The sequence below is a fragment of the Schistocerca nitens genome, chromosome 5, assembly GCF_023898315.1.
Source record: "Schistocerca nitens isolate TAMUIC-IGC-003100 chromosome 5, iqSchNite1.1, whole genome shotgun sequence".
Lineage (NCBI taxonomy): Eukaryota > Metazoa > Arthropoda > Insecta > Orthoptera > Acrididae > Schistocerca > Schistocerca nitens.
The window spans coordinates 503,440,039-503,455,057 of NC_064618.1; the positions used below are offsets into that span (position 1 = coordinate 503,440,039).

At 38.6% G+C, this 15,019-nt stretch overlaps 1 protein-coding gene across 1 annotated transcript in view; it reads left to right on the forward strand.

Moving 5' to 3' along the window:
• Positions 1-15,019, forward strand: part of LOC126260557 (tyrosine-protein kinase Abl) — a gene marked incomplete at its 5' end in the record, with an annotated part of 138,332 nt that overhangs the window by 40,140 nt on the left and 83,173 nt on the right. The window contains 2 exons of the mRNA XM_049957890.1: positions 2,188-2,359; positions 9,497-9,609. Coding sequence (XP_049813847.1) covers positions 2,188-2,359; positions 9,497-9,609 — 285 coding nt within the window. The remainder of the gene's footprint in view (positions 1-2,187; positions 2,360-9,496; positions 9,610-15,019) is intronic.

The following is a 15,019-nucleotide window of genomic DNA, read 5'->3' on the forward strand; positions in this document are numbered from 1 at the left end:
AACAACATCTTTGCCTCTACTTCCGCCCCGACTGACATCTCTGCCCAAACTCTTTGCCTTTACAAATGTCTGCTTGTGTCTGTGTATGTGCGGATGGATATGTGTGTGTGTGCGAGTGTATACCCGTCCTTTTCCCCCCCCAAGGTAAGTCTTACCGCTCCCGGGATTGGAATGACTCCTTACCCTCTCCCTTAAAACCCACATCCTTTCGTCTTTCCCTCTCCTTCCCTCTTTCCTGATGAAGCAACAGTTTGTTGCGAAAGCTTGAATTTCGTGTGTATGTTTGCGCATGTTTGTGTGTCTATCGACCTGCCAGCACTTTCGTTTGGTAAGTCCCATCATCTTTCCTGATGAGGCGGCGGTTTGTTGCAGGAGCTTGAATTTCGTGTGTGTGTTTGTGTAGCCTTCATTTATTACCAGCTGTGGAATTAATTCACCAATGTTTGTGTGTGATGATTTTCTACAAATTTCAAAGATCTCAAAATAAATAAGTTTCTTCAGTGATTATATTTTGCATTTGAGTAATTATTTTCTTTATATTGTACTCCTTTTATTTAATGAATTTGTATGGGTGAAAGTCTTTGAAAGATTTAAAATCTATCTTTATGCCCTAAAACTGGTGCTTAGATTGTACATCATAAATTCTGTGGAGTATTTTAAATGTGTAAAATAATTTGCGAAAGGATATTTTGTATATACATGTACATCTTGAGAACAGATTTAGTGCCAAATTAGTCTTGTGCAATTAATTAAGCATGTAATACGTGCTCATAAATTCTGTGATTAAATTATAGTTGTAGGATACTACTGGTGGTTGTCTGTCCCTGTAAAATGATTTACTTTAGCACAGAATTTTTCCATATTTGTTGTAAGCTACAAAATATTTCTATCACACATGTGAAGCATTTAAGTAACTTGTATGACCACCACATTTTGTTTTCTTTCACAAAGATTCAATTACAGCTGTTAATGGATGTTGAGCAGCTTTATACTGGGTGATTCTCTGATGATGATACAAAGTTTCATGGATGATAGAGAAGAGTAAATGTATCAATTTGAGGTAAGGGTCCCTGGTCTGGAAATGACTGAGTCAAAAGTTATAAGCAAAAATCTTTCTGATACCTCTGATAGTGCAGTACAAGTGCTAGTATTGTTGTTGCTGAGATTTTAGGGTAAGCAACTTTCAGAGGTGGCAGTATGGACCAAAACAAGACAGTATGAACCAAAACAAGACAAAAATATGTAGTAAAATGAGCTCTGAACTGCATAACTTAAGAGCTATGAGCATTTGTCCATCATCTGCATATCTCTTCTACTGAAAGGAAACTGAACTTACTGAAAAGGGGATTCTGAAATACTCTGGGAATTCTGAGAGAGTCAAGGAAGAGCTGAACTGCTTGTTGATTAAAAGTATTCTACTGAGTGATTTTGTTGCCACTAATTCTCTGATTTTGTCCAGAAACAGTTGGTTGTGTGGTGACACAAGGAAAGGGTGAAGAGGTGTACTGAAACTGTTGTAATGTTTGTTACTCAATTGTAATTAACTTCGGCATGCTTGCCAATTATGGAATGTTCGTTATTGTCTGTGAGTTCACACGCTCCAGGTCCAGTTCCCATTGCATAATCTTGAGATGAGTCAATGCGATATTTTGTCACATAGCTGTAAATTCATTTTTTTTTTTTTTTTTGCAGAGTTTATTGCAAAGTAGTATTTTGTTGGCTTTGCAAAGTGTCATACTTAAAGTTAACAATGACCAGAGTGTGAAGAGCATCGAATATAAAACATGATGGGTTATTGTTATCAAAGTATAATAATACTACATTCCGTTGACAATGGTTCAGAATGTGTTCCTGCAAGGATTTCTCAAATACTTCATGTTATTGCACAGAATGGTGATGGGTGAAGGTAACAGCATTTTTCAGGGAGGGTTATAACTCACAGAATAATTGATAAAACTGTAAATTGTAGCGTCTTGAAATAATCACTAATAAGTGACATGGCAACTCAAAATATTTCATTTATGTTCATAAAAGATAGTAAAATATAACTTCCACTCACAACAATAATTGGTTCTGTGAAATTTGAAATTTCAACATGGATGAACTGTAAGTCTCAGGGAAATCTTTTGATGAAACAGTTGCCATCTTGTGTTATAAGTTTCACTTCTTGAAGGAAATGTGTTACAGGGATTTGGCTGCTCGGAACTGTCTTGTTGGAGAGGATCACTTGGTCAAAGTGGCCGATTTTGGACTTGCACGCCTAATGAGGGATGACACATATACAGCTCATGCTGGGGCTAAATTTCCTATTAAGTGGACTGCACCAGAAGGTCTGGCATACAACAAGTTTTCAACAAAGGTCTGTAGTAAAAAGTTCAAAAATTGTGGAACCAACAAATTTGTAATTCAAAGTGGCAGAGTGTGAGATTGTGTTAATCCTGTACTTGTGTAGAGTCAAAGTTAATTATACTAGCAGAAGCCCACATAAAAGAAAAACTAATTCCTTCTTAAATAAGGTATGTGAAAGGATACTATATTTGTTTCAGATGAAAATGAAATGAATAGTAGTTTAAAAAGAAAAAGAAAATGTGTAACATTCATGGTCTCGGGTGAAGTTACACGCATCATTAGTTGCACTCTGATCATTATTTAAAAATCAAATTTTGAATGTTTCTTGTATCTCAAGTGTGTTTGTGACCATTGATTATTACAAAAGTATTTCACCATATTTGCACATGTTTGGTGTTTCCAGTTTATTCATTTTTTTAGGTTTTGTTGTGTAATCAGATTTGTATTTCTATTGGTGTGTTCTTTATACACATGATACAGGAGCATAAAGACTATTATGATGAAAAAATGCAGGCACTGGCTTTTAGAGTAGGAGATCTGTTGATCTGGAAAAAAGGTGCAGTTGGTGGTAAAAGGGCTTCTCAAGGATAAACAGGAAAATACAGCATTCCAGAAAAAGAAAAACAGCAGGACAGAACTGGATGAAAATCACTAATTAAATGTAAAAAAAATGGATAGCACTTCAAAAGAGTAAGAAATGGAAGAGAGAGCACTTTGGACCCATAAGATTCCATCTTCAGTTGCAGAATGGTACAGTGAAAAGACCATTAAGCACATAGCTTTTGGCCAAAGCCTCCTTCAGAAAAGCAAAGATACACAAATTGTTTCACACGAGCAAGCACACCTCTCTCTCTCTCTCTCTCTCTCTCTCTCTCTCTCTGTCTCTGTCTCTCTCTCTCTCTCTCTGTGTGTGTGTGTGTGTGTGTGTGTGTTTCCCCCCCCCCCCCCCCCCCCCTCAGAAAAGGCTTTGGCCAATAGGTAAATGTGTAACAATCTTTTCGTAGTGCCTGTATGCAACTCAATGTGTCTTCTTTATGGTGAGTTAACAAGTGTGTGTGTGTGTGTGTGTGTGTGTGTGTGTGTGTGTGTGTGTGTGTGCAACTTTGCTTCCGCCATTTGCCGATAGGTGGCGACAATGGTAAGTAGCTGTCGAAAGAAGCAGATCGCAGCATCAGGCAGTTAGCTTGGACCTCGGTCAACATAACCTCATTCAAACATTAGTCGATTTTTGTCTGCATCATGAAGTTGTTCTTGATTAAAAATGTCAGTTTACGAGCCTAATTCTCGTCATTTGCGGGAGGTGTTACTGTTTTGTTTCAATGTGAAGAAAACAGCAGCTGAGTCTCATTGAATTGCTCTCAGGTACGTATGGTAAGGACACTAGTAGTGAAAGAATGTGTTGTGAGTGGTTTCAACACTTCAGGAATGGTGATTTTTAATGTCGTAGACTGGCATAGTGGTGGAAGAGAGAATGTTTTCAAAGATGCAGAATTGGAGACATTGCTGAGTGAAGACTCAGGTCAAACTCAAGAAGAATTGGCATGATTAGTGGGAGTGATACAGCAAGCCATTTCAAAATGTCGCAAGGCTATGGGCATGATTCTGAAAGAAGGAACTTGGGTCCCATGTGAGCTGAAGCCAAGAGACAAAAACGGAAGGGATTTCTGCATGGCATATGATGGGGGTTGAAAAATGTGTTCATTACGATAACCCTAAATGCAAAAAATCATGGGGAGATGCCGGCTATGCTTACACATCGATGACCAAACCGAATATTCACGGCTCCAAGATCATGCTCTGCATTTGGTGGGACCAGCTTGGCACCATGTAATATGAGGTGTTACAACCAAGTGAAACAATCACAGGTGCTTGTTATCGAACACAATTGATGCGTTTGAGCAGAGCATTAAAAGACAAACGGCCGCAATACAGCGAGAGGCGCAATTAAGTGATTTTGCAGCACAACAATTCTCGACTCCACGTTGCAAAAGAGGTCAACAAGTACTTGGAAACGTTAAAATGGGAAGTCCTACCCCCATCCACCATATTCTTCAGACATTGCTCCTTCTATCAATCATCTGTTTGGATCAGTGGTGCATGGCCTGGATGACCTGTGAAGAAGTCACAGATTGGATCGATTCGTGGATCGCTTCAAAAGATGAACAATTTTTTCGACACATTATTCGTACACTGCCCGAAAGATGGAAGAAAGTAGTGGCCAGTGATAGAAAAATACTTTGAATGATACTTGTGTAACCAATTTGTTTCATTAAAGCCTCAAATGTTGGGGAGAAAATGGCAGAAGCAAAGTTGTACACCTTGTAATAATAATAATAATAATAATAATAATAATAATTATTATTATTATTATTATTATTATTATTATTACAAAACATAAAATGTCCCAAGGATTCAGCTTGTACCAGGATCACCAACAGGATTTGGAAGTAGTGGACCCACCTTCATTCTACCTGCACCAGAAATTCTGCATATTTTGATGAGTATACTTGCAAGACTGGGGTGATCTGCTACACATTGAATATATGTGGAGGCTTTCTTGATTTTCTGGTTTCTTGAAAGGGTTTTATCTTGTGGGATCTTGTTTACTCAGAGCATCTTCAACAGGCACCTAGAAATGGAAACTTAAGATTACAAAATTGGGTGCAGTATACTTTTAACGTGGAAATAAATGACACATCTAAAAGGACAATATATGTGAAATCATAATTAAATTACAACTGAAACCCCCCCCCCTCCCTCCTCCCACCCCCTCGCCCTGCTTTCTTACTCCATTAGTGGTGAAATCAACACAAATCAAACAAATCAGTTAAGTGTTGGAGTAGGCTGTTATGTCACAGAGGATGTGCTGTTGAAAGAGTTCTTGCAGTCGATTGAAATACTATGTCGAGCAAGATCCAAAATTGAGTCTGACTTTGATGTTACCTGGACATGAATATAACTGCCCTTGGTGAATTCATGTCAATCATTGGATATTTTTACTGGCCATCTGACTCCACTGTAACCATTGTAGAATCATTCAAACAAAGTCTGTGCTCAGGAGTGCGGGAGTTCCCCGGTCGTCTAGTGTTACTTGGAGGTGACTTGAACCTGTGTAGTATAGCCTGAGACATTGATGGATTTATTGCAGGTGGTGTGGACAGTCAGTCCAATGAAGCAGTTTTGGATACATTTTCTGAAACCTGTCAGCTAGTTTGACAGCCTAAAGGCACTGGAAATATTTTAGATCCTGTAGCTACAAGCAGGCCTAACCTTATTGACAATATATTGTAGAAACAAGGTTAGTGCTTATGTTGGTTACTAAAGTTAATAAATCCATCACAAAGGCTAGGAGAATTTTTATGCTGGAAAGAGCATGTAAGCAGCTTCTAGTATCGTACTTAGACTACAAGTAGACGTCATTTAGTTCCATTATAATTGATGTAGAGGAATTGTGGCCAAAGTTGAAACTGACTGTAAAGTTTGCTCTGGAGAATTATGTGCCGAGTAAGTTGATTAAGAAACGAAATCATCGAAAGTGGTTTAAAAACATAATTTTGAAAAATGGCGGGGAAACATAGATTTTTGTACCCTCAGTTCAAAAAAGAACACTGAAATATTCACATGCAAAAGTTAGTACAGATTCGTGTGGCTATAAAAATGACGAACCATGAAGCATACAATTACACCATTATTACACTGGCAAAAGATCTTGCTGAGAATCGACAATAATTCTGGTCCTATGTAAAAATTGGTAAGTGTGTGGGCGGCTTCTATTCAGATACTCGTTGACCAACATGGTGTTGCAATAGAAGACAGCAAAAGGAAAACTGAAGTTCTAAGTTCTGTATTTGAAAAGTAATTCTTGCAGGAAGATCGTATAGATGTATCATTAACTGACCATCGCACAGAATCCCCTACTGAGGAAATGGACATCCTTGGTATTGAGAAGCAACTGAATGAGTTGAAAACAAATAAGTTGCCAGGTCCAGATGGAATACCAATACAGTTTTACAGTACTCTTTGGCATTGGACCCTTACTTAGCTTTTATTTGTCATAAATCTCTAGCCCAGTGCAAAGTCCCAAGCAACTGGGAAAGATTGCAGGTGGCACAATTATATAAGAACATTCAAAAGACAGACCTGCAAAATTACAGACCAATACCTGTAGTATTGGTTTACTGCAGAATTCTTGAGCATATTTTAATTTCGAATATAATAATTTTCCTTGAGTCAGAAAACCTTCTGTCCACATATCAGCACGGATTTAGAAAGCATTTCTTGTGCAAAACTCATCTTGCTTTTTTCTCAAACTGTACTCTGTGAACCATGGACGAAGGGCAGCAGGTAGATTGGATTCCATGTCCCTAGATCTCCATAAATCATTTGATACTGTGCACCACTGCAGACTGTTAAGGGAGGTCCGACCATACACAATAGGTTCTTGAATATGGGTTCAGCGGCCTTTCGAATAATAGAACTCAGCGTGTAGTCCTGGATGGCAAGTGTTCATTGCAGATCAGGATGTCATCAGAATTGCCCCAGGCAAGTGTGCCAGAATTGGTCTGTACAAATGATCAGAGAGAGTGGGCGGCAGCAATGTGTGACAGTTTGCTGATGTTGTGTAGTGTACAGCAAAGGTCATTGTTGAGTGACTGTCAGAGGATATAGGATGTCTTAAACTAAATTTCTGTTCAGTGGCAGCTTGCTCCAAATGTGGAAAAATTGTAAGCTAATGCAGATGAATAGGAAAAATAAATTGTAATGTTAGAGTACAGTATTAGTGGTGTGCTGCATGACACAGTCATGTCGATTAAATAACTAGACACAACATTGCAAAGTGATACGAAATGGAATGAGGACATTACATTGGTTATAGGGAGGCCAAATGGTGGACTTTCGTTTATTGGAAGAATTCTAGGAAATGTTGCTGATCTTTAAAGGTGACTATTTATAGAATACTTGTGTGACCCATTCTTGAGTACTGGTCAAGTGTTGCTATCCTCACCAGATTGGATTCAAGGTAGACATCGAAGCAGTTCAGAGATCTGCTGCTATATTTGTTACCGGTATGTTCAACGAAGTTTTGATTATTATGTAGACACTCCGAGAACTCAAATGGGAATCCCTGGAGGGAAGACAACATTCCTTAGCAAAATACAGTTGAGAAAATTTAGAGGCCTGGTTTTTCAAGCTGACTGCAAGTAGTTCTGCTGCCATCAACATGAATTTTGCACAAAGAGAAATTAGGGCCCATACAGTGGCTTATAGACAGGATTATTCCCTTGCTCCATTTAAAAGTGGTACAGGAAAGGGAATGACCACTGTTGGGGCAAGGGGCCCTATGCCATGCATTGTAAGGTAGCTCATGGAGTATGTACGTAGGTGGAAATGAAAGTATGTTGTACGTTACCACTTCAGACTATACACATGGGTGTTCATCCATACTGGTTGCTGACTGTTTATCATAGAAAAATGAATAGTGATTGCACAGTAAGTGTTACGTAAAGTGTATAACATTATGCAGAGTCTCCATGGGGCCACAGTGTGATGAAGCACAGAACACGTTTTGTGTTGGGGATGATGGTGTAAACCAGCTGTCAACAAACAACTTGGAGAGCATATTTGGAAGGTTGGAGAAGGTTAGTGAGCAACATAGGTTTCATTTTGCACCATGATTTTTTTTTTTTTTTTAAGGAAAAAACCTACTTGCAGCAGAGAAATGTGTTCAAGCGTTTTAGGTTAGGATAAATTATATAATGAGAGGCATACACTTGTTTGTAGTTTTTGAGATGAGTTATCAGTTTTGAAATATTTTGACTATATATTTTGACTAGAATATGAAACCTGTGTGTGAACCAGCCTATTTGATCGACAGCAAGAGCTTCAAGATATGAGACTCAGCTGTTGAACTGATTAATTTAGCACAGATTTATCAAGAAATTTGCTAATGAGAAAACTGGAGGTCAGTGTTATGGGAACCATATAAATCATATGAATGTAGGTGCATAGTAAAATCATCTCAGAACATGATCCAGATCATATAGAAAATATGCTACCTTAGCTTCACTAGGTTATCAAGCAGTGGAACTGCAATGATTATTTGAACTTTTGGTATTCCGCTCCATAGCGACCGGAAAACAATGTATTTTGAACACACTGAAAATCTTGCATAACATGCGAATTGTGTTATTTTTGGTTCTACTTCTATGCTAAGTAGCTTGACAGTTCTGTTAGTACCATTGTCAAGTGTGGGTCACATGTCTTTGAATTCCCACGAAATACGGAAATCAATATTCTGCAGATTTTTATTTACCGAATTGGTTGGGAGAAGAAAAATAATGCCAAGATCTGCACCCTGTTCAAAGACACGAAACTGCTGCTGCACCTCAACAGAAACAATTGTTAATTGAAAGCATAAGTAGGCAAAGAAGAAAATAAAAAAAGACCACTTCAGAAAAAAATAGTTGAAGCATTTGCAACAGCAAACGTCTAGTCAAAAAGCTCTAGAGTCACCACTTGTTTGTAACAGTCAGTTTGAAAGCAGTAAGTCTTTGTCTTCAGGCAAAATCTGTCACAAACTGTCATTTGTATGCCTAAAAAAATAATTGTGAATTTTGTCAAAAATAAATGAAAAATTTTCATGACCCTTCTCATTACTGTGGAGGGGGAGAACACTTGTTTTGAAGTATTTTGAACCCTCTCCCCCTGTACCCTCCCTCTCCTCCTCTCGCTGTCATGCCTCTACCCTGCCTTCATAATTCCCCCTCCACTCCCATGAATATGCATATACATGCCATTTTCATTTACTGTTGCCCATGTTTGCACGAAACACATTCAGTTATAGAAAATTTACACTTGTGGAAGATTTATTACAGAAGTTATAAGATACTGTAACTCAATAAAGTAAAGGCAAGGCTAGAATGATGTGTGAGAAGGAGTAAAAACATTTGCTAATTATTTGCCGAATTGAGCTGGAAATTAACTGTCTAAGCACTGTCATAGGATACTTCAGGTGGCAGTTTGGAAAGAATCGTCGTACAGACATTCTTGGGTAAATAGGAATGCTATTTTCCAGTTAAGTGCTTGTTTTCTTCCTGTTCAGTTCCCAAAATTTTATGTTGTGACAAGAAATATAATTCTGTTTCAGTCTGATGTGTGGGCATTTGGAATCCTCTTATGGGAAATAGCAACTTACGGTATGTCACCATATCCAGGGGTGGACCTTACTGATGTGTATCACATGCTAGAAAAAGGATACAGGTATAAATTTCTTGCAAATCATTACTTCTTGTGGAAGTATTAATTTTAAAATTACCATTAGGATTAATGTAAAATTTTGGTTCTTGTTCTTCTTTTCATTGTGAATTAAATCAGTTTCACAGTATATAATTAATCATAAATGTGACTGGTTTATTTGTTGAAAGAAGTGAGTATCTCTTTAAAAAGAGGCATTAGTATTAACTATCACAAAAATATGAAAAGCAAAACTGTATCTTGTATGTGAAACATGAATTTCTCTCAGCATATAGAATGTTAAAGTAATAGGAATACAGCCATGTGGCATCTTCAACAACCACTGATATTTCAGTAGGTCCCCATTGTATCATCTTGTAATTAAACTGGAAGGCAAAACCTTTAATGTTTTATTTTAGACATGTTTCTCAAGTCATGTCATACTGGAAAATTGTGGACGGAATGCAATTAGTGGAATGAGTGATGATAAAAACAACCATTGCGTATCAGAGGCATTGGTTAATAAATGGGTTCAGGAATGATAGCTGAAAGCTGGTAGCTCTGGTTGGGAATTTTCATTTTTGTCACATGCATGTGGGCAGGGCGTTTGTGTAAAGAAAAACTGAAGTTTGCAAACTGATCTACCATGTTTCTGTTCTTGCTTTATGCTCAAATCTTCCTTTATACAGTAAGTGGTTGGCTTTACTAACGTCATTGTTTGGCCTGTAATAGTTGTGCACCACTCTCAGGGCCCAAGGACATTGATTTATTGATTAAATAAATTTTACTCGGATGCTCGTTCCAGTCTATTTTTTATTCATTACTTGTTTACAAAAAATTATGTCAGAACAATTCACAGAGCAGTTAGTTGTATTAAGTATAATTTTTTCCTTGTATAATGTCAATGCAAGATTGTAGTAATTGTTGAAAATGGTCAGTTTGAGCTTTGTCAGTTATACATATGTATCTGTTCCCGTTAACTTTTTCCACTCTAGAAGTGGCTGTCTCTGTTAGGTCTGACTGTAGAGATAACTTAAAGCAAAATAAACAAAGTTTGTTGTTTCAGTGACTATTTACTTGTTAAATTGGCTTGATGAATTTCAGTACTGTTTTCATTCCCGAGTGTCTTACTAATTATGAAGTTGTTTTGGCATGTATGGCCAGCAGTTTGAACAAGATTTTTGTTAGAAGGGTGCATTAGATCTTTACATTGAACAAGCAGTTCACAGATCTCATAGATTCTTCAAAACACAGAGCATTCTTGATCAACTGTTGAGAAAAATTAAAACTATTCTAGGGGATGAAGTTCCTATGGTGTAAAAAGAGTCATTGAAGCTCTTAAATATAAGCACAAGATGTTAGAAGTAGCTGTAACTTGACGAGTGGTGTCAGGTGTTAGCAAAGAAGATTTTTATTGAATTTTACTGTTGGTGACAAGAAGTGCTTGTTGAAATAAATAAATGCATCAAGAAATTCTGTGTGTTACTCTATAGAACAAATGCATCAGGTCTCCCATTGCTTGGGGCACAGACCACTATTTCAAACAGTTGCAGTTTTCCCTCAAAGTGCACTTCATGGTGACAGTAAATTAATTACATGATCAAACACTGAAACACTCAGGTTGTTCACTTGAGGCAGGACTACATTTCCCATGGTCAGCTTTATGCTATGTGCACACATACACCTAAATTGTTTTCCTTTCACTCTTGAAAATAGTTGGAGAAGACATGTTATAGAAAGCCTGACATACAAAGAGGCGTTAATAACATTTTGATATAACTGTGAAATGTCCTGGATGGAATGTAAATAATGGAAGGATTAAAGTTAACAATTTGCTACATAGTTCAAGCATTGAGTGGTCAATACACACACAAAACAAGATTCTCTCTCTCTCTCTCTCTCTCTCTCTCTCTCTCTCTCTCTCTCTCTGTCCTTGGTCCTATTAGATATAAAGAACCTTGTCTGATGTCTGAAAATTTACCAAATTTTTTTTCAAACAGGTCCAAGTACCTCTCATTTGTTTAATGTCTCAACTATAGTGTGATTAGTTAACTTTACTCCTTCCATTACTTATTCGTATCATTTGGATACAGGCCATAAGTATTCCAAGACAGTTCTATAATTTTTGTACTTGCAATTAAAAAATGTACGCTATGTGATCAAAGTATCTGGACACCCCCAAAAACATAAGTTTTTCATATTAGGTGCATTGTGCTGCCACCTATGCCAGGTAATCCATATCATCGCGACCTCAGTAGTCATTAGGCTTTGTGAAAGAGCAGAGTGGGGTGCTCTGCAGAACTCAAGGACTTCGAACGTGGTCATGTGATTAGGTGTCACTTGTGTCATACGTTTGTACGCGAGATTTCCCCACTCCTAATCCTTCCTAGGTCTGATGTGATAGTGAAGTGGAAACATGAAGGGACACGTACAGCACAAAAATGTACTGGCTGACCTCATCTGTTGACTGACAAGAGACTGCCAGCAGTTGAAGAGGGTCGTAATGTGTAATAGGCAGACATATATCCAGACCATCACACAAGGTTTCCAAACTGCATCAGCATCCACTGCAAGTACTGTGACAGTTAGGCGGGAGGTGAGAAAACTAGGATTACATGGTTGAGTGGCTGCTCATAAGCGACACATCACGCCGGTAAATGCCAAACGATGCCCTGCCTGGTGTAAGGAGCATAAACATTGGGCAACTGAACAGTGGAAAAACGTTGTTTGGAGTGACTAATCACGGTACACAATGTGGCGATCCGATGGCAGTGTGTGGGTGTGGCGAATGCATGGTGAACGGCATCTGCTAGCGAGTGTAATGCCAACAGTAAAATTGGGAGGTGATGGTGTTATGGTGTGGTCGCGTTTTTCATATAGGGGGCTAGCACCCTACACCTACGTCTACATCCATACTCAGCAAGCCACCTGATGGTGTGTGGCGGAGGGTACCTGGAGTACCTCTATCAGTTCTCCCTTCTGTTCCAGTCTCGTATTGTTCGTGGAAAGAATGATTGTCAATATGCCTCTGTGTGGGCTCTAATCTCTCTGATTTTATCCTCATGGTGTCTTCGCGAGATATACGTAGGGGGGAGCAATATACTGCTTGACTCTTCAGTGAAGGTATGTTCTCGAAACTTCAATAGAAGCCCGTACCGAGCTACTGAGCGTGTCTCTTGCAGAGTCTTCCACTGGAGTTTATCTATCATCTCTTTCCTGTAATGAAGCGCGCTGCTCTAAGTTGGATGTTCTCTATCTCCTCTATCAACCCTATCTGGTATGGATCCCACACCGGTGAGCAATATTCAAGCAGTGGGCAAACAAGTGTACTGTAACATACTTCCTTTGTTTTCGGATTGCATTTCCTTAGGACTCTTCCAATGAATCTCAGTCTGGCATCTGCTTTACCGACGATCAACTTTATATGATCATTCCATTTTAAATCACTCCTAATGCCTACTCCTAGATAATTTATGGAATTAACTGCTTCTAGTTGCTGACCTGCTATATTGTAGGTGAATGATAAGGGATCTTTCTTTCCATGTATTCGCAGCACATTACACTTGTCTACATTGAGATTCAATTGCCATTCCCTGCACCGTGCGTCAATTCGTTGCAGATCCTCCTGCATTTCAGTAAAAGTTTCCGTTGTTACAACCTCTCGATATACTACAGCATCATCTGCAAGAAGCCTCAGTGAACTTCTGATGTTATCCACAAGGTCATTTATGTATATTGTGAATAGCAACAGTCCTATGGCACTCCTCTGCGGCACACCTGAAATCACTCTTACTTCGGAAGACTTCTCTCCACAATTGGTCTGATAGTCCATATGCTCTTATTTTGTTCATTAAAGTACTGTGGGGAACTGTATCAAACGCCTTGCGAAAGTCAAGAAACACGGCATCTACTTGGGAACCCGTGTCTATGGCCCTCTGAGTCTCGTGGACGAATAGCGCGAGCTGGGTTTCACACGATCGTCTTTTTTGAAACCCATGCTGATTCCTACAGAGTAGATTTCTAGTCTCCAGAAAAGTCATTATACATGAACATAATGCGTGTTCCAAAATTCTACAACTGATCGACATTAGAGATATAGGTCTATAGTTTTGCACATCTGTTCGACATCCTGACATCTCTTCATGGAAACGGGGATGACCTGTGCCCTTTTCCAATCTTTTGGAACACTACGCTCTTGTAGAGACCTACGGTACACCACTGCAAGAAGGGGGGCAAGTTCCTTTGCGTAATCTGTGTGAAATTGCACTGGTATCCCATCAGGTCCAGCGGCCTTTCCTCTTTTGAGTGATTTTAATTGTTTTTCTATCTGTTTCAACTATTTCAAAATCTGCCATTTTGTCATCTGTGTGACAATCTAGAGAAGGAACTACAGTGCAGATTTCCTCTGTGAAACAGCTTTGGAAAAAGACATTTAGTATTTCATCCTTTAGTCTGTCATCCTCTGTTTCAGTACCATTTTGGTCACAGAGTGTATGGATATTTTGTCTTGATCCACCTACCACTTTGACATAAGACCAAAATTTCTTAGGGTTTTCTGCCAAGTCAGTACATAGAACTTTACTTTTGAACTCTCACACTACATTTCGCTTTGCTCGGTTGTTGTACCAAGGTGGCTCTTTTCCATCTCTTACGATCTTGCTTGGCACATCTAATGCATATTGTACGATGTTTTTGAACTTTGTCCACTGATCCTCAACACTATCTGTACTTGAAATAAAACTTTTGTGTTGAGTCATCAAGTACTCTGAAATCTGCTTTTTATCACTTTTGCTAAACAGAAAAATCTTCCTACCTTTTTTAATATTTCTATTTATGGCTGAAATCACCGATGCAGTAACCGCTTTATGATCGCTAATTCCCTGTTCTACGTTAACTGTTTCAAATAGTTCGGGTCTGTTTGTCACCAGAAGGTCTAGTATGTAATTTTCAGATAATGCACTTAAAAAAATTTCACTGGATTCTTTGTCCCTGCCACCGGTTATAAATGTTTGAGTCTCCCAGTCTATATCTGGTAAATTAAAATCTCCACCCAGAACTGTAACATGGTCGGGAAATATACTCGAAATATTTTCCAAAATTTCCTACAGGTGCTCTGCCACAACAGCTGCTGAGCAAGGGGGGCCTATGGAGACATCCAATTACCATGTTTGAGCCTGCTTTAACTGTGACCTTCACCCAAATTATTTCACATTTCAGATCTCCGTCAATTTCCTTAGATATTATTGCACTTTTTATCACTATAAACACGCCTCCCCCTTCACTGGCCAGCCTGTCTCTGCAGTATACATTCCAATCTGAGTTTAGAATTTCATTACTGTTTACATCTGGTTTCAGCCAACTTTCCGTCCCTAGTACTATGTGGGCATTGTGACCGTTTATTAATGAGAGCAGTTCTGGGACCTTTCTATAGACGCTC